Source organism: Ctenocephalides felis, unplaced genomic scaffold (assembly GCF_003426905.1).
Source record: "Ctenocephalides felis isolate EL2017-DRISC unplaced genomic scaffold, ASM342690v1 CF-g0.4_SCAFFOLD_01643, whole genome shotgun sequence".
Classification (NCBI taxonomy): Eukaryota; Metazoa; Arthropoda; class Insecta; order Siphonaptera; family Pulicidae; genus Ctenocephalides; species Ctenocephalides felis.
In genome coordinates, this window is record NW_020537797.1 from 1 (window position 1) to 21,019 (window position 21,019).

General features: G+C 31.8%; 1 protein-coding gene across 1 annotated transcript; it reads left to right on the plus strand.

Moving 5' to 3' along the window:
- Positions 1 to 1,922: 1,922 nt before the first annotated feature.
- LOC113374199 lies at positions 1,923 to 18,392 on the plus strand (the record flags this gene model as incomplete). The annotated part of the gene is made up of 3 exons (XM_026614384.1): positions 1,923 to 2,276; positions 4,522 to 4,636; positions 18,073 to 18,392. Coding segments are annotated over 3 exons (789 nt in total), but the record flags the coding sequence as incomplete, so codon positions are not given.
- Positions 18,393 to 21,019: the final 2,627 nt, after the last annotated feature.

The following is a 21,019-nucleotide window of genomic DNA, read 5'->3' on the forward strand; positions in this document are numbered from 1 at the left end:
TAAAATCAAAACAATACCCCAAGCACCATACTGGTGTATCTATTCTAGAGGATTTGGGGATCGGTATGATTTCCCAAGTTCATTGGATTATATGCACATGGTGTGTTTGGGGGTGACAAAGCGCCTAATTGCTCTCTGGATGTGCGAATTTATAGATATTCGCTTTACGGAAGAACAAAAAAGATATGAACAATTATATAATAAAGCATAGAAAGTTGCTCCCTTCGGATGTTTCCAGAGTGCCTAGAAGACTAGAGGATCACAAACATTGGAAGGCCACTGAACACATACATTTTTTGTTGGATTCTGGATGAGTAGTTTTGAGACCTGTATTGAGTAACCAATTGTTTTTTAAATTTTCTGCATTTTAGTTCAGTCATTAGAATTCTATGTGTGATCCAGAGGCATGTCTCCACTGAAATAGTATGGCAGAGGACTTGTTTAAAACTTTTTGTCATTAATTATTCTGATTCATATGAATCAGATAGATTAACATTTAATGTTCATAATATAATCCATTTAGCTGATGAAGTCAAGAAGTTTGGTTGTTCATTAGACAAATTTAGTTGTTTTCCATTTGAAAATTATTTCATAAGTGTGGAAAATAAGATTCAAGTTTCACTCAAGCCCTTGCAACAATTAGTAAACAGAATGTGGGAAGAAACAACTAATAAAAGCAGAAGTGAATTTATTCAAATCAAGAGTTTTCCAGTAATACACCGGACAAAAACATTAGAAATAGAGAAGATTTAATTTAAAAAAAAATTCTATAAGTAATATAGCTTCAAATAACTGTTGTTTAACAACCGAGAATAAAATAGTTTTAATAAATAAAATTTGTCATGTTGATAAAATATTGTGTTCGGAAGCGACGATGACAAAATCATTATTTTTAAAACCATTCGACTCGAAACTATTCAATATTCATGTTTTTGACCCAAAAATTATGAATGATGTGACAATATCTGTGAAGGAAATAAAACAAAAATGTGTAACTCTGCCATATGCAACTGAATCCAATTATGTGGCTATTCCTTACTGCATCAAATTTGTATTTATGGAACTAATAGTTCTTATAGCTTTATGCAAATATATTTGTAATAATGCTGAAACGTAAGGAATTATAATATTTTCTTATAAAAATTCATGATTTTTATTGATATGTATAGCGTATTATTAAAATTACATATATAATTTTATTTGAAAACTATTTCTTCGTTTCTATTATTATAGTTTTTATTTTTCTAGCATTCTTAAATAAAATGGCGAGAGCTGTGAGGAATTTCACGCTAGTGAGTGAAATATCGAAAGAGATACTGATAATATTAACAGACTGCCACACCGAGTCCCATTGGGAAGATAGGCTTGTGTAAGTAATTTAAGTCCACTTTTTATTCTTCAGGACATGTGTATAATTAGAACATTCTTATTATTATAACTCGAGTGCAAAATCGAGACCAACGAAATTAGGAGATGTTTCGGTGACATCGTTTCTTTGTCACACGGTTTTGTTGTGTGGGGTGTCGGAGCATAACAAAGGTATATATTTCTTTTTATGTATAATATACATATATATACACATATATATACACACACATATATATATATATATATATATACATGTATACATTGGTATAATTAAGGGATTTTTCATTATAATTTTTCTTTATAATAGGTTACAAAATGAAGGGCGTTAGTCTATGCTTCGACACGATAAAATTGCTGTATCAAAAGGAGGAGCGTGTATTATCGCTCCTGCCGGTTCTTTATGAAGATAGTGGAAACGTGGAGGAATACTTCCTACATTTTTTAAAGATCAAGAAATAAGATTTTATAGTTACAAAGAGGTAATGTTAAATTTTTATAATAATACATAAATACATAGCAATCAGCTATTATAATATTATTAATTATTATTTTAGTCCACAGACGATGCGAGTTGGGGCGACGGCAGGGGAAACAGCCGCGGCGGCGTAGAAAACAACCGCGGCGGCATAGAAAACAACCGAGGCGGCATAGAAAACAACCGCGTCGGTAGAGGAAACAACGGCGTCGGTAGAGGAAACAACGGCGTCGGTAGAGGAAACAACGGCGGCAGTAGAGGAAACAACGGCGGCGGTAGAGGAAACAACGGCGGCGGTCGCGTCAAGCAACGCGGTGGCCGCGGAAATTACCGCGCAGACAACCGCGGCGGCCGCGGAAGCAACCACGGTGGGCAAAGAAACCATCGCGGCGGCCAGGACGGTAATGATAGGATAGGAACTCCAATTCCAATGGTAAATAACATCCATGACTGTACAATATGTTAAAATTAAATTTAAGTAAGAAATTATTTCTGAAATAAAAAGATTCATATTCAAGTGTAAATTTTATTTTTGTCTATCTTGTATACTTGTATTTTTTTCAGGGGTTGTATATATATTTTCAAAATGACTTTGTTTAGCATTCTATTCTATAACTAGCTGTAAGTGGAATTCTGTCTTAAGGCAATTAAGGCATCGTGCCTTAAGGCAAATTGCTGAAACTTCCCGTACCAAAAATTATTTTTTTTTAAAAACGATTAACATTTTTGAAAAAAATTTACTTCGAAAAAATAAGATTTTTGAGAAACTATAAATTGGACAAAAAATTACTTTTTTTTGAAAAAAAAATTTTTTTAAAAAAAAAAAAATTTAAATTTCTTTTTTTTTTGAAAAAAAAATGTTTTCTTTGTTTTGACATATTTTGGAAGATCTGACCTTTTTTCAAAGCAATCGTACTGCTTTAACTGCATAAAGACGAAATATCAAAGCGCGTAAGCGCCGCGTCGCCGTCTAACGCGTAAACATTGGTACGGAACCCATAGGAATGTAAACAAAATTCATACTTATTGTTAAAATCTCTATAAAATATTTGATAATTTGATGTGCATATGTCTAATGATCATTTTTGACCGCCAAATGGCATTTTTTTTTACTTTTTTCATTAGATCTCCGAAACCGCTAGACCTGCCTTTATGAAAATTTGGTCAATTCTTCATCTTGTCAATACAAGTAAAATGTTTTTTGACTTATTCAAATTGGACACTCCGTTCTCTTAAAAACTGAGTTACCGTTTTCGGCACTTTTTGCCCCGTATCTTTGGAACGGCTAGACCTGTCTTTGCCAAAAACTAATCAGCACGTCTCCTTATCAATACGAATCGAATGTTTTTTGAATTATTCAAATCGGTTGATCCGTGTTCCCGAAATCGTCGACGAAAATTTGTATCCGCACATACATACACACACGCACATACATACATACATACACACACACACACACACACACACACACACATACATCCATTTTTTCTAAGGTATGCCAAAATGTTCAGAAACCTCTGAAACGCAAAGATATATAAAAATTTTCATTTTCGATTTTTTTGCGATTACTATAACTATCCCTACGGGAAGTTAATAACTAATATATCATGTATAATTTCAAGCGCACTATATATGCTGCAAGCATTGTTATGAAGTTTCAAGCCTTTCCATACATTCTCAGAAAAATCTGGGCAAAAGACAAATCAAGTCTTATATCATTTGACACTCTTCAACTTACAATTGTAGAATCAATATTAATTAATATATATGATACATAGCTTGGATGTTTGACTTACAACTAATTGATTTTATTATTTTCACATTTGGCACAAAAATGTCAACTACCTGGAACATTATTTACGCATTTGGTTTTGAAGAAAATGTAAATCAGTGCCCACACTAATAAATAATCGCGCCAAAATTTAATTTTGTGTAGTTGCAAGGATCGCAATTGCATTTCGTATTTCTTTCCAGTTTTGATCGTCGCAACAGTTGCAGGTATTTGTTTAAAGATAAGTTTACGTAGTTAAATTTTAAATAAGTGAAGATGGAGGTAAGATATCTTAAAAATGAATTTCAATTATTTAATTTAAATAATTTTATTTTAATTTAATTTTTTTTATTTTAATTTAAATATTTGAATTAATTAGTTATAGTAATAACTATAAATATATAGTAATAAATAAATTTCAAAATTGGTACCATTATATTTAATAGTGTTCATGGGATATAGTGATTTTTAAAAAGAGGGTTCATGCGGACACGTGCCCTCATCATGGGCAGTAAATGAGGAAAAGACTATGTAATCATGATCAGGAAATGTAGCAGGCTATAAACTAAATAAGATGCTGAAGGCGTGCGAGCCTCCTTCGTTTAGAGATTACTCTGAATTGGAGGCTAAGTTTATGAGAAGCACCACCGATTATAGAAACGTGAAGAAGTATGTAAAAAGAACTCAAAATCAATCGTGTATTGAGAGCTCCGACGATAACACTCTGAGCTCTATCTCTACGAGGCATCAGCTTCACAGATTCAATCTGTGAAAAAAAAACTAACTTTATGTTACCTATTAAGACGAATGAAGAATTAGACGATTTAGAAGAAAAGCTGAAAAATATTTTCTATAGTTAATGTTTCTATAGCTAATATGCAATGTATTTAATAAGTTTTTTTTACAGTCAATTCAGCTAACTCTGACTGGCAGAACAAACAAGAAGCAATTGATTACATCAATGCTAAGAAAATGTATGAGCAAAGACCTTACAACTTTGTTTTCAAGTGTGGGTCGAAAGGGTAAGAGAAACCCTCGAAAAAGTAAATTTGATTCCTGTTCAATTATTTCATCTACACACATTATCTTTTCATTAGGGAGCAATATATGACAATTGACGAATATATTTTATATCCATTTATTTTAACAAAATCAATCTTGGAATTTTTTATGTATTACAATATCATTTGGATCTACATTTGATTTATCATGAAATTGTTCGAGTAGTCTGCATGATACTTGTTGCAAAAGGCTTTGCTGGTCCTCGTATCAATTTTAGTAACTGTCCCAAATAACTCTCAAATGGAAAACAGCCGTACTGGTCAACAATGATTTCTTCCCTTACTGCATCATTTATCATGTGAAAAATACGATGAGTATTATATACAAGCATGCATTCTCCATATAGTTTTACCAATCGCGAACAAAATTTTTCGATCAATACCAATGCCTGATCCCATAATTTTATATTAGAGTTTCTGAACATACAATTCTCATAGCAGCATGAAAGTTAAAAAAAAAAAATTATATAGCGTTCTGGGCAGGTAAGTTTTTAAGACTGCATATAGCATGAAAAATCTAAACTCTGTCGCCTTCTATTTTTCTAGATCCTTAAATCCACGAGGTTTCAAAATACAAGATATAATAGTGTGACTTAGAGCGCATGACAGACTCCGATTTTTTACCCAAGAATTCAATAGTGAAATGAAAGAAAATGTTTTATCCAAGAATTCGTATGAAATTGAAAAAATAGTGGTGCACATGTGGAAGACATTCCTTTTTCCGAAATTTAAAAACCGTATATATTATATAAAAAATAAAATATTCAACTTGAATTTACATGGTACAAGCAACGACATGAAGAAGCATACTTAGATAAAATATGGATCGAAAATTTGAACATTACAAACAATGAAACGTATATGGAACTAAAAAATATAAATGAAGTATTTTCGTTTCTAGTAAAGAAATAAAAATTTAACCAATTACAAAATGCGCAGTCTCTTGTATGTTCAAAAATAAATCTTATGCAACGTTAAATATGTATAGCTTTAATATAGTGGCAAAATAAAAAAAATGGAACTAAAATTATAAGAAACATGTTTTACTTTTATTATAGCGATAGTATGTGCTATTAGTAACTATAATTATATTATTAATGATTCATATAATTTTACATTCATTTTAAAGTTATCATATTGAATGTATTGTAGAAATGTATTCAAGCGTTTGTAGTTTTCCAATTGTAAGTTTAGAGAAAAACAAAGAAAATTTTATTATATCTTACAAGTTTATCCTTCAAGTTACATGTGTTGATCGTTGAATATTTAAAATTGGTTAAATATAGCCCTTTGCATTAAAAACTGATTATTCTCTTCAAGAATTTCTTAATATTTGCAAATATCAATACAAATTTTTAATATCGATTTCGAGTGCGAATCGATTTTACTCTATATTACTTTTTCTTTATATAATATCCAGACTGCATAACATGTTTCAATTTCCTTTTTATATCAATTTAACAAACTTAGTAGATACATATACATAAGTGATTTGGTAAAGATTGGGAAGGTCCCAAAATTTTACAATCACAATTGAATTGGACAAATCAATCTTCACGACCTTGAATAATTTATATAAGTATTGAAATATCTTCGTTTGCTAATAGATTATAGCATTTTATACATGGTTACGATTTGCGTACAAATTAAACCAAACCTCTTGATTTGAACCTTTGAGCGAATATTATTTATTGTGATGTCACTTCCTTCTTCGACTAAACTAAGGTCAGTTATACCATTTGATCCATGATTAAGAAATCCGTACAAATTAAAACGATGCTCCTGATTAATTATGCATGGCGATGAAGAATCTTCAAGCTAATACTATTTATTGTGATAGCACCTTTTATAAATATCTCAAAATTATTAAATGTGTCAAAATTCCTTCTGCGACTGAATTATAGATATCATTTTATTTAACATTTGGTATTTATCCTCGAAGAAAAATAATCTAGTAGCCAAATAGATCCAAAATTAAATAAAAAAAAGGTTGAAGTATGAAGTATGAAGTATTCATACTTTGCATCAGCTTCAAATTTGATATTTGGTTAATAATGTAAATCCAGGACGGTTTCTTCTATTTGGTTGAAAACTACTTTGAGTAGTTCACAAGTATGAAGACGTGAATGTCTTTGGCTGGATTGGAACTAACTTCTATTTGGATGTTTCAAATAGTTTGGCACAATAAAACCATCAAATCATTGCCATCACAATGATGGTTATAAATCAAATTTCCTTTTTCATTGTCATGTGTGATTTTTCAACAAATAGACCAAGAAAATTGTAATGTAAATAAATCATAATTAGTGACACTATCGAAATCAAAATTGTATATGAAATACCGTGTATTATACACTAAATCCTCGTGTTATGCATTTATCTCAATCAAAGTTAATTCCTTCCATGACATGTTATATGCTCATGTTATTTTACGTAGGAGCAAACCTATGCTCTCTTCAAATATTCATATCGTCTGTCATATTGAAATAAATGAGTAATTATAGTAAATATTAATCATATTGCTTACTATCTTGTTTCACTTACAAAAATACTTAATTGTTCTGGTTCCAATAAATTCGCAATTTCGTTATTATATAATATTATAGTTAGTTATTGTTGAACCTCAATAACAGTGCTTTGACTTCAATTCATTCATTATCTCTTGTTTCATGTACGTGATAATTTTTCATTCCATTTATAATACTCCTATTGCCATAATCTATCATCTGAACATTTCCTATTATTTTCTTTATTATTAATTTTATTTTCTTTTCTTAATTATTTATTTTAGTTCCAAATTTGTTTTGTCAGCATTCAACAGATAAAGTTTTTTCGTGACTGCTAAATATTTTAACTAATTTTACATATTCAAAGACTATATCACATATTATTAACTTCCCGTAGGGTAAGTTATAGTAATCGTCCAAAAATCGAAATCAAAAATTTTTACATTTCTCGAAGTTTTGAAGGTTTCTGAACATTTTGGCATACTTCAGAAAAAATGGATGTGTGTGTGTGTGTGTGTGTGTGTGTTTTGTATGTCCGCTTTTTTTCGTCCACGTTTTCGGGCGCACGGATCAACCGATTTGAATGGTTTAAAAAACATTCGATTCCTATTGATAGGGAGATGTGCTGATTAGTTTTTGGCAAAGGCAGGTCCAGCCGTTACGGAGATATGGAGCAAAAAGTGCAAATAATAGAAAGCGAGTTTTTGAGAGAACGGATCAACCGATTTGAATAGTTTGAAAAACATTCGATTCCTATTGATAGGGAGATGTGCTGATTAGTTTTTGGCAAAGGTAGGCCCAGAGGTTTCGGAGATACAGAGCTAAATTTAAAAAAAATGGCAGTTTTTGAGAGAACTAAGCGTCCGATTTAAATGATTCAAAGAACTTTCTGCTTGTTTCAACAAAATAATTGATTTTGGAAAAAAAAAATTTTTGTTTCTAATTTTTTTTTCAAAAAATTTTTTTTGTAATTTTGGACTTAAAATTCAAAAAATCACCCAGGCTAAGCACAGTCTAAGCGCCACTCTGGTACAAATGTTTACGCAAGTGCGTTTAGACTGTTTATGTACTGGAGCACTTTTCCAATTTTGTGAAAACTATTGAAAAATGTGAAAATGCCGCCAAGCTAAGCACAGTATAAGTGAAAATGTCGCACAGAATTATTTGCAAATGCGTTTAGACTGTGACTATGCGGGAGCACTTTTTCAATTTTGTGTAAATTTCGGAGATCTAGTAAAAAAAACTAAAAAAAAATAACATTTGGCGGTCAACAATAATCATTAGACATTAGACATATGCATATCAAATTATCAGATATTTTATAGAGATTTTAACAATAAGTATAAGTTTTGTTAACATTCCTATGGGTTCCGTACCAGTGTTTATCCGTTAGACGACGACGCGGCGCTTACGCGCTTCGATATTCAGTCTCTATGCATTTAAAGCAGTACGATTGCTTTGAAAAAAAGTTCAGAATTTCCAAAATATTTCAAAATAAATTTTTCAACAAAAAGTAAGTTTCTGTCAAAAATTTATAGTTTCTCAAAAATCAATTTTATCAGAGTAAATTTTTTTCAAAAATGTTAATCTTTTTAAAAAAAAATAATTTCTGGTACGGGAAGTTCCAGCAATTTGCCTTAAGGCACGATGCCATGCGCCCCACTAGTTTAGATTTATTATCACAACATTGATGTCGAAAAAAATCACTATTCAAGAAAACTACCGACAAATTTACAATACATTACATTCTGATTTACTAACGCGTTTTTTTTAACTTCCCGTAGGGTAAGTTATAGTAATCGTCCAAAAATCGAAATCAAAAATTTTCACATTTCTCGACGTTTTGAAGGTTTCTGAACATTTTGGCATACTTCAGAAAAAATGGATGTGTGTGTGTGTGTTTTGTATGTCCGCTTTTTTTCGTCCACGTTTTCGGGCGCACGGATCAACCGATTTCAATGGTTTAAAAAACATTCGATTTTTATTGATAGGGAGATGTGCTGATTAGTTTTTGGCAAAGGCAGGTCCAGCCGTTACGGAGATATGGAGCAAAGAGTGCAGAAAATAGAAAGCGAGTTTTTGAGAGAACGGATCAACCGATTTGAATGGTTTAAAAAACATTCGATTCCTATTGATAGGGAGATGTGCTGATTAGTTTTTGGCAAAGATAGGCCCAGCGGTTTCAGAGATACAGAGCGAAATGTTAAAAAAAATGGCAGTTTTTGAGAGAACTAAGCGTCCGATTTAAATGATTCAAAGAACTTTTTGCTTGTTTCAACAAAATAATTGATTTTGGAAAAAAAAATTTTTTGTTTTGAATTTTTTTTTCAAAAAAATTTTTTTGTAATTTTGGATTAAAAATTCAAAAAATCACCCAGGCTAAGCACAGTCTAAGCGCCACTCTGGTACAAATGTTTACGCAAGTGCGTTTAGACTGTTTATGTACTGGAGCACTCTTCCAATTTTGTGAAAATCATTGAAAAATGTGAAAATGCCGCCAAGCTAAGCATAGTATAAGTGAAAAAGTCGCACAGAATTATTTGCAAATGCGTTTAGACTGTGACTATGCGGGAGTACTTTTTCAATTTTGTGTAAATTTGGCCACTATTTTTTTTTTTTTGAAATTTGATTCGAAATGAAATGACGATTGTTAATGTTCTGGAGATGATAAATTGATTTATTTATAATTAACTTTGCGTAGGGTAAGATATAGTAATCGCAAAAAAATCGAAAATGAAATTTTTTATATATCTTTACGTTTCAAAGGTTTCTGAATATGTTGGCATACCTTAGAGAAAATTGATGTATGTGTGTGTGTGTGCGTACAAGATGAACACTTATCAAATCTTCATGAAAATAGGTCTAGCGGTTTCGGAGATCTAGTAAAAAAAAACTAAAAAAAATACCATTTGGCGGTCAACAATAATCATTAGACATTAGACATATGCACATCAAATTATCAGATATTTTATAGAGATTTTAACAATAAGTATAAATTTTGTTTACATTCCTATAGGTTCCGTACCAATGTTTATCCGTTAGACGGCGACGCGGCGCTTACGCGCTTCGATATTTAGTCTCTATGCATTTAAAGCAGTAGAATTGCTTTGAAAAAAAGTTCAAAATTTCCAAAATATTTAGAAATAAATTTTTCAACAAAAAGTCAGTTTTTGTCAAAAATTTATAGTTTTTCAAAAATCTATTTTTTCAGAGTAATTTTTTTTCAAAAATGTTAATCTTATTAAAAAAAAATAATTTTTGGTACGGGAAGTTCCAGCAATTTGCCTTAAGGCACGATGCCATGCGCCCCACTAGTTAGATTTATTTTCGCTTAACAAGAAACTCATGAGCAAATAAAATTATATGTAACATAGTAGCACACGTAACTAAACAGCTCAATATCATCCGGACGATTTAAAAAACTAGCTGTAGGTAAGTGGAATTCTGTCTTAAGGCAATTAGGGCATCGTGCCTTAAGGCAAATTGCTGGAACATCCCGTACCAAAAATTATTATTTTTTTGAAAACGATTAACACTTTTGAAAAAAATTTACATCAAAAAATTAGATTTTTGAGAAACTATACATTTGACAAAAAATTACTTTTTTTTGAAAAAAAAAATTTTATTTGAAAAAAAATTTTTTTTGAAAACGAAAAATTTTTTTGAAAAAAAAATGTTTTCTTCATTTTGACATATTGTGGAAATTCTGAACTTTTTAACTTCCCGTAGGGATAGTTATAGTAATCGCAAAAAAATCGAAAATGAAAATTTTTATATATCTTTGCGTTTCAGAGGTTTCTGAACATTTTGGCATACCTTAGAAAAAATGGATGTATGTGTGTGTGTGTGTGTGTGTGTGTGTGTGTGTGTATGTATGTATGTATGTGCGTGTGTGTATGTATGTGCGGATACAAATTTTCGTCGACGATTTCGGGAACACGGATCAACCGATTTGAATAATTCAAAAAACATTCGATTCGTATTGATAAGGAGACGTGCTGATTAGTTTTTGGCAAAGACAGGTCTAGCCGTTCCAAAGATACGGGGCAAAAAGTGCCGAAAACGGTAACTCAGTTTTTAAGAGAACGGAGTGTCCAATTTGAGTAAGTCAAAAAACATTTTACTTGTATTGACAAGATGAAGAATTGACCAAATTTTCATAAAGGCAGGTCTAGCGGTTTCGGAGATCTAATGAAAAAAGTAAAAAAAAAATGCCATTTGGCGGTCAAAAATGATCATTAGACATATGCACATCAAATTATCAGATATTTTATAGAGATTTTAACAATAAGTATGAATTTTGTTTACATTCCTATGGGTTCCGTACCAATGTTTACGCGTTAGACGGCGACGCGGCGCTTACGCGCTTTGATATTTCGTCTTTATGCAGTTAAAGCAGTACGATTGCTTTGAAAAAAGGTCAGATCTTCCAAAATATGTCAAAATAAAGAAAACATTTTTTTTTTTCAAAAAAAAAAGAAATTTAAATTTTTTTTTTTTTTAAAAAATTTTTTTTTCAAAAAAAAGTAATTTTTTGTCCAATTTATAGTTTCTCAAAAATCTTATTTTTTCGAAGTAAATTTTTTTCAAAAATGTTAATCGTTTTTAAAAAAAAATAATTTTTGGTACGGGAAGTTTCAGCAATTTGCCTTAAGGCACGATGCCTTAATTGCCTTAAGACAGAATTCCACTTACAGCTAGTTTCCAAATAAATGCATTGAAATTCCTTTAATTTGCTCCAGCACTGTGGGCTTTGTTAAATTTTTTGAATACCAAGAATAAATTTACTATTTATTAATTAACTTCCCGTAGGGTAAGTTATAGTAATCGTCCAAAAATCGAAATCAAAAATTTTTACATTTCTCGACGATTTGAAGGTTTCTGAACATTTTGGCATACTTCAGAAAAAATGGATGTGTGTGTGTGTGTGTGTGTGTGTGTGTGTGTGTGTTTTGTATGTCCGCTTTTTTTCGTCCACGTTTTCGGGCGCACGGATCAACCGATTTGAATGGTTTAAAAAACATTCGATTCCTATTGATAGGGAGATGTGCTGATTAGTTTTTGGCAAAGGCAGGTCCAGCCGTTACGGAGATATGGAGCAAAGAGTGCAAAAAATAGAAAGCGAGTTTTTGAGAGAACGGATCAACCGATTTGAATGGTTTGAAAAACATTCGATTCCTATTGATAGGGAGATGTGCTGATTAGTTTTTGGCAAAGGTAGGCCCATAGGTTTCGGAGATACAGAGCTAAATTTAAAATAAATGGCTGTTTTTGAGAGAACTAAGCGTCCGATTTAAATGATTCAAAGAACTTTCTGCTTTTTTCAACAAAATAATTGATTTTGGAAAAAAAATTTTTTGTTTCTAATTTTTTTTTCAAAAATTTTTTTTTGTAATTTTGGATTAAAAATTCAAAAAATCACCCAAGCTAAGCACAGTCTAAGCGCCACTCTGGTACAAATGTTTACCCAAGTGCGTTTAGACTGTTTGTGTACTGGAGCACTTTTCCAATTTTGTGAAAATTATTGAAAAATGTGAAAATGCCGCCAAGCTGAGCACAGTATAAGTGAAAATGTCGCACAGAATTATTTGCAAATGCGTTTAGACTGTGACTATGCGGGAGCACTTTTTCAATTTTGTGGAAATTTGGAGATGATAAATTGATTTATTTATAATTAACTTTCCGTAGGGTAAGTTATAGTAATCGCACAAAAATCGAAAATGAAAATTTTTATATATCTTCACGTTTCAGAGGTTGGAGAAAATTGATGTATGTGTGTGTGTGTGTGCGTGCATGTGTGTGTGTTCGGATACAAATTTTCGTCGACGATTTCGGGAACGCGGATGAAGCAATTTGAATAATTCAAAAAACATTCTAGCCGTTCCGAAGATATGGGGCAAAAAGGGCCAAAAACGGTAACTCAGTTTTTAAGAGAACGGAGCGTCCGATTTGTATAGTTCAAAAAACATTTTACTTGTATTAACAAGATGAAGATTTGATCAAATTTTCATGTAGATAGGTCTAGCGGTTTCGGAGATCTAGTAAAAAAAACTAAAAAAAAATAACATTTGGCGGTCAACAATAATCATTAGACATTAGACATATGCATATCAAATTATCAGATATTTTATTGAGATTTTAACAATAAGTATAAGTTTTGTTTACATTCCTATGGGTTCCGTACCATTGTTTTTCCGTTAGACAGCGACGCGGCGCTTACGCGCTTTATATTTTGTCTCTATGCAGTTAAAGCATTATGATTGCTTTGAAAAAAAGTTCAGATCTTCCAAAATATATCAAAATAAAGATAACATTTTTTCCAAAAAAAAATTTTTATAAAAAAAATTGTTTAAAAATTTTTTTTAAAAAAAAATTTTTTTTTCAAAAAAAAGTAATTTTTTGTCCAATTTAAAATTTCTAAAAAATCTTATTTTTTCGAAGTAAAATTTTTTCAAAAATGTTAATCGTTTTTAAAAAAATAATAATTTTTGGCACGGGAAGTTCCAGCAATTTGCCTTAAGGCACGATGCCTTAATTGCCATAAGACAGAATTCCACTTACAGCTAGTTTTCAAAGCAATCGTACTGCTTGAACTGCATAGAGACGAAATGTCAACGCGCGCGAGTGCCGCGCCGCCGTCTAACGCATAAGCATTGGTACGGAACCCATAAAAATGTAAAAAAAATATACTTATTGTTAAAATCTCTATAAAATATCTGATAATTTGATGTGCATATGTCTAATGATCATTTTTAACCGCCGAATGACATTTTTTTTACTTTTTTCGTTAGATCTCCGAAACCGCTAGACCTGCCTTCATGAAAATTTGATCAGTTCTTCATCTTGTCAATACAAGTAAAATGTTTTTTGAATTATTCAAATCGGACGCTCCGTTCTCTTAAAAACTGAGTTACCGTTTTCGGCACTTTTTGCCCCGTATCTTTGGAACGGCTAGATCTGCCTTCGCCAAAAACTAATCAGCACGTCTCCTTATCAATACGAATCGAATGTTTTTTGAATTATTCAAATCGGTTGATCCGTGTTCCCGAAATCGTCGACGAAAATTTGTATCCGCACACACATACATACTACGCACACACACACACACATTTACACACAAACCTTATAATTTTGTATTAATATCAGCAATAATACGGAAGAAGAGATATAATTTATTTCCATGTAAAAACTATGTTCAAATTTACAATTGTGGGGATCGTGGAGATTGTGCTGCAGTGAATAAATTTTATTAATGTTTTCAAGTCATATGTCGAAAAGGATTTTTTAAATTAATATTAGATTCTTGGGCTGGTCAAACGTACAAAGTATCATCCTCATAATAGTAAATTTGAACATAGTTTTTAATTGGAAATAAATTATAACTCTTCTTCCGTATTATTGCTGATATTAATACAAAATTATAAGGTTTCAGGAATCACTTAACATTTATATGATCGTAAGTTTCATAAGTAATATCAAAATAAAAATTTACCGGTATTACGCAGGACTTTATTATAGAATATTTAGCGAAAAATATAAAATTAATTGAAAAATCAAATAAATTTTGATATTATTTACACGTGAAATTATAAATATCAAATAAAAAAAAATATATCTGAATCGGGAATTGAACCCCGGAGCAAAAATTAGAATTCCACGACGATAGCCACTCGGCCAATCTGCTGTTGATAAGGAAAAACATCGCAAGCTATGCATGCCGCGCGCTGCTACAATGCAAACTTTAATTAATTTTTATAATTAACACTAAACATACCATAACGGGTCAAATGACCCATTTTGAACTTTTGCATTGAAATTGCACGTATAATTTCATTGCGTTTGCACATTTGACTTGATGACTTTTTTTAAGTAATTAAAGTACAGTTATAAACAATTTTTTTTTCTTGTTTTGTTTTGTTTATTCTGAGTTATCCTTCTTGTATACCGATATCTACCACAATGGGTCATTTGACCCGGAGAGAATTTTTTGGTTTATAAGATTGTCGAGTCATATTTGAAGTCAGTAAGTTTCACATTCTTCTAAACACTGTTGCGTAAACGAAAATAGCTCAGAATAATTTCAAGAAAATATCAAATTTTAGACTGAAAATAGCTTTTTATTGTTAGAAAAGGTGGCAGAAATTGAAAGTCTTGGATAGTACCTAGCTTATATTTTATTATGATAGCTATAGTAATACAGGTTATTTTTTACCCAGAAAAATGTCGAAGCAAACAAGACATTACAAGTTCTTAGAATATATAAATAATATTGGCAAAGAGTTTTCAGAAATTAGTGAAGATGAATTTTCTGAAAATGAAGATATGTTGGTTGAAAATAAAAATGAGTTTGATTCAACAGATACCGACGATAAAAAAACAATGATAAACGTTTACCTGAAACTGTTTCATATTACAATAAAACCAAATTTAGTGTAGACATGACCGATCAAATGGTGAGGAAATTTAGTACAAAATCCAAGTCTTGCAGATGGCCTCTCCAAGTTTTTTTCAATATCCTTGATTTAGCTGGCATAAATGCCTGGATTTCGTACAAGCAAATGACAGGAAAAAGTATCTCGCGACAAGATTTTTTACTCAAGCTAGCAGAAGAACTTGGCGCCGATTTTCGAGAAGTCCGTGAACAACCAAAACAAGAAAAAAATACGAAAATATCGTTGCCTAAGTCTACTACAGATTATTATAAATGTATGATATGTCAAATAGGATGCTGTAAAGAAAATAAAACCAACAAAATTTTCTCTAAATGTAAAAAATATGTTTGCGGAAAATGTACTATGATACGATTAACTATGAATTAAATTTTTTTATTTTTGCTTTTGTAATAGAAATGCTCAACATACATTTTGTTTAATTATAATAAATTTAATTTTCATTTTTATTCCTTCCTAACATCCATATTTCATACATTTAAGAATGAAACATTGAGTCGGGTCAATTGACCCGCTATGGTAGAATTAGGTATATATTAAGTCTTGGTATGATTAGTGTTAAACCGCTTTTCATAGGCCTCTAATATTTTACCACAGTCAGTTTGGGCATCAAATCTACCATTGTGCCAAGTTTCATCAAAATCCGAGACGAGCAACGCGCGGGTTCTCCTTTTAAGGTATGCCAAAATATTCAGAAACCTCTGAAACGTAAAGATATATAAAAATTTTCATTTTCGATTTTTTTGCGATTACTATAACTTGCCCTACGGGAAGTTAATAATCAAAAAATGACACATTCTAACAATTTTCTAGATTTACCAAAACACGCGTGGACATGTAGTGGATTGGCATGCAACACTCTACCAAATAGAAATAAGAAATTTGAAAAAAAAAAACAATTTTAAATTTAATATATTTACCAGAAAGTAAATATCTTTCAGCTTATGTTTTCAATACAAAAGCTTTATATTTTTTAAATTCAAGATGTATAACTTGATGTTGCCTTCTACAATTCTAGTATTCTATTGATATGTTTTGGATTTTGAGTTCTCTACATGGTGCACCACTAGTACTACAACCTGGTAATACTTTAATTGCAAGTATTACCTTGATAAGATTTTCATTTAAAAAATTGTCACAAGAGTATTGTTTCACTCATCTTCAGTTGAATTTTGGACAAATAATGAAATTGTTCGCGCCAAACACGCAGCCTAGATAGGATGTCTTAATTTACGATAAGGAGGACAAATGTGGACATATACTTTGTTCGTGGGCTCTCAATGCCCAGAAAACAAACTACTTCTCCATTGAAGGTTCATAAAATAATTAAGGGGTGTAAGCCCCTTCCTGATACTGTAAAATACGAAAATTGTCACGGGGAGATGTGTAGCTACATCTTCAAATTATAAACTAATAAAAGTATGTGAAGCGAGGGCAGAGTTCAAATCCTGTGTTGATAGTGAACAGGAGAAAAACGAACAAATAGAGGATAGCCCCAATATAGAGAAAGGTACATTATTTAATATCTTTATATCATATCATTCAACAAAACATTCATGTTAATATTTATTGCAGAAGTGATATGTGAAATTGAACATGGAGAAGTAGAGGAGAGTCCCAATATGGAGATGAGTACATTATTTGAAATTTATATATTTAAACTATTTATTAAAATCTTTTAAATTCCAATAAACAAATTCATTCGTCTCAATATATATGTCGCAGAGTAAGTTGGATAGTATCATGAACACTCTATCCAAATTATCAAATTCAAATCAATTATAAAATTAATGAAATGAAGGAAGACATAAGGGAGCTGTTGTTATATCAGAGATATTCCGGTCACAGGTAATTATGCACCGCGAGATTTTTTTTGAGTGATCTTTTTTATTTTAATAAATTTAATTCGAAAGAAAATTGGAGCACCCCTAAGCGACAAAGAATGTTTCTAAAACCATCAATTAGATTTACACCAGTTTCTCGCAAAGGTTTATGCATCTGAAAATTACAATAATATTATTTACTTGTATTTTTAAAAACAAACTATTGCAGAGTGTCAAACAAAAACGCTGCAATGCCATGACACCTCAAATCCATAAGATGTATTACACATCAAAAATTTTGATACAATGCGAAAAATTAATAAACAAAATACAAATTTACGGGACAAATTTCAGCAAAGCATCAAATGTGCAAGCAACGTTAAATTTAAGGGCAAGTCATAAAATGCCAATTGAGAGAACATACAAAAAAAACGAATGGAAGAAAGTTCACATTTGAAGATAAAATTCTCGCATTGACATGTTATAAAAATGTCGCCAAAGGCCTGCTATTTCTGGAGGCAAATATTTATATTGCCGAGTCTTCAAACTCTTAAGAAATTTACTGTCGCATATCCCATTACATGTTGGAATTAACGATAAGCTTTTCCAATCATTAGAAGCTGCTATCTCTCGCAAAAAAGATATTTGCAGCAAATATTGTATATTTATGTTCGACGAGATATCTTTATCTTCTGATTTATCATACCATCAGGAAAAAGATCATTCTGATCATATAATAGAGTTCGAACAACACGCAAATGGCAGAAAGCTTTTACTTGCAGATCATGCACGAGTTTTTATGTTGAAGCAAATTAAAGATCGATGGAAGCAGCCTGTTGCTTTGTACTTTTCAGTTGGTGGAGTCAATAGTTCAGATTTAAAAAGTCTCATTGTTGATATCTCTCGAAAAATATTTAGTATTGATTTAAAAATTTAGCCACAGTTTGAGACCAATAGTCCGCAAACTGTAAAGCTATTAATATGTTATTGAAAAACACCGAACACGACTATAAAACTAAAAAGCGAGACTGGGACAAAGTGAGTTTTGAAATTGATGGGCACGAAATAATTCCGTTGTTTGACCCTCCGCATTTATTAAAATGCATGCGCAATAATTTTGCAAAAATGTAACCTAAAGTAAACAAACTTAGATGAGAAGGAATATGAGCCTTCCTGGTAAGATATTGTAAGCTATTATGACTATGATGAAAATTGCAGATTCTTCCGGAGATGTTCTTCATTAACTGAACATCATCTCGATTAAAATAAGATGAAGAGGATGAAATTCAGCCTTGCAGCTCAAGTTTTTTCCCAACGCAATGAGGATGGTCTACAGAACTCCCGTTACTTGGAAGCCAATGGAAGTTCTACAACATTTGGAACTGGAGAATTCTTGATTTTTATGGATTGTTTATTTGACAGCGTAAATGGATTGACTAAATTGCCAGTACGAGATAAATTATTTCGATGTGCTGTTTCTAATCAATCACAGCATATAAAATTTCGGCATAAAGCTGAGAAAGTGTTAAATTCAATACAGTTTATAAAGATCAAAAATTCTACGAGAGTATTAATCCCGCGCAATGAAGTCCTAATAATTTTAATGGATAGGGAGGTAAAATCCTCTTAGGAAAAGAAAATTGTATCAGAGGCATTTACGCGGCTGGCGAAGATCGGAGATGTCGTTTTGGCGAAATCCTTCCTCAACCATGTGGTTGGGCTGTGTGCCGTATCCGATGCACACTATGGTTACGATATGAATGCTGTCGGCCTTAGTTTTCAAAATTTAAACGTCAAATTTGAAAAGGACGACACCATTCTATCACTCATGCCGGTCGAATATGAATACTGACATGACGTAGAGAAGTCTACTTCGTAAAATTTTCAAGGAAAAGGTCATACGGACATTTATATTACATTACGACGAGTCCTACAAAGCAAGTTGGGGCCCCACTGATGGACATAATACGGGGGCACTAATAAACCTGATGGGAAAAATCACGGCAGCCGCGGAAGCCTACGCGAAGACCGCGGTAAAAATGGCGGCGGCTGAGGTGACATTGCCACCTTTATATGTATTAGGGTAATAATAAAACACTAGTATTATTTTTGTAAAATCTGCATTATTTTTGTCAGAATTCTATCATCAGCAAAATTTATAACCTCTGAAACAACATCGAAAGAATTTGTTGTAAATTTCTTGAAATCGACATGAAACACTATATTTTTGCTATTCATTTATATTGTTACGAATAATTTCAATTAAAATCCTTTTTGTTATAAATCCTTTTTTTTTTATTGTAACTAAAGCCCCCTGCGTTAAGAACTGGGTAAAAACTATAGAGAGTTTAAGACACATTTGGAAAAAAATAAAAGTGATACCGGGGGTTTCATTTTCTATGTACGAGAAATTTTAATCAAGACCCGCTAGAACACTTTTTTGGTTGTATAAGAAGTCAATGTTGTTCTAACCCAGACAGCACAAGACATGCCAGGGAATGTCCCACTTGTCCTCACAATCTCCTAATATCGCGATATCCTATGAATATCCTATGAATATGCAACGGGACGTCTCAAAACCAAAGGACTCGAGCAGGTATAACGAACGGTTCACGAACATGTCGCGCTCATACGCTCACGGCTTGAGACCTCTAAACGTATATGTTTGTCCCTTTCTCTTCGCCGTCGCGTCGCTTGGCGTCATCAATTAAGCTACTGACGCTATATGTCGAATTCTTTTATAGTCGTTGCGTAATTGAGTATTATTAGTGACTAGCTGTAAGTGGAATTCTGTCTTAAGGCAATTAAGGCATCGTGCCTTAAGGCAAATTGCTGGAACTTCCCGTACCAAATTTTTTTTTTTAAAAACGATTAAGATTTTTGAAAAAATTTTACTTCGAAAAAATAGATTTTTGAGAACGACTATATATTGGACAAAAAATACTTTTTTTGAAAAAAAAAATTTTTTTAGAAAAATATTTTTTTTTATTTTTGTTGTTTTTAAAAAAAACAAAGTTTTATTTTATTTTGACATATTTTGGAAGATCTAACTTTTTTTTAAAGCAATCGTACTGCTTTAAGCATAAAAGACGAAATATCAAAGCGCCGCGTCGCCGTCTAACGCGTAAACATTGGTACGGAACCCATAGGAATGTAAACAAATTTATACTTATTGTTAAAATCTCTATAAAATATCTGATAATTTGATGTGCAATATGTCTAATGATCATTTTTGACCGCCCAATGGCATTTTTTTTTACTTTTTTCATCAGATCTCCGAAACCGTTAGACCTGCCTTCATGAAAATTTTATCGATTATTCATCTTGTCAATACAAGTGAAATGTTTTTTGAATTATTCAAATCGGACGCTCCGTTCTCTATAAAACTGAGTTACCGTTTTCGGCACTTTTTGCCCCGTATCTTTGGAACGGCTAGACCTGCCTTCGCCAAAAACTAATCAGCACGTCTCCTTATTAATACGAATCGAATGTTTTTTGAATTATTCAAATCGGTTTATCCGTGTTCCCGAAATCGTCGACGAAAATTTGTATCCGCACATACAT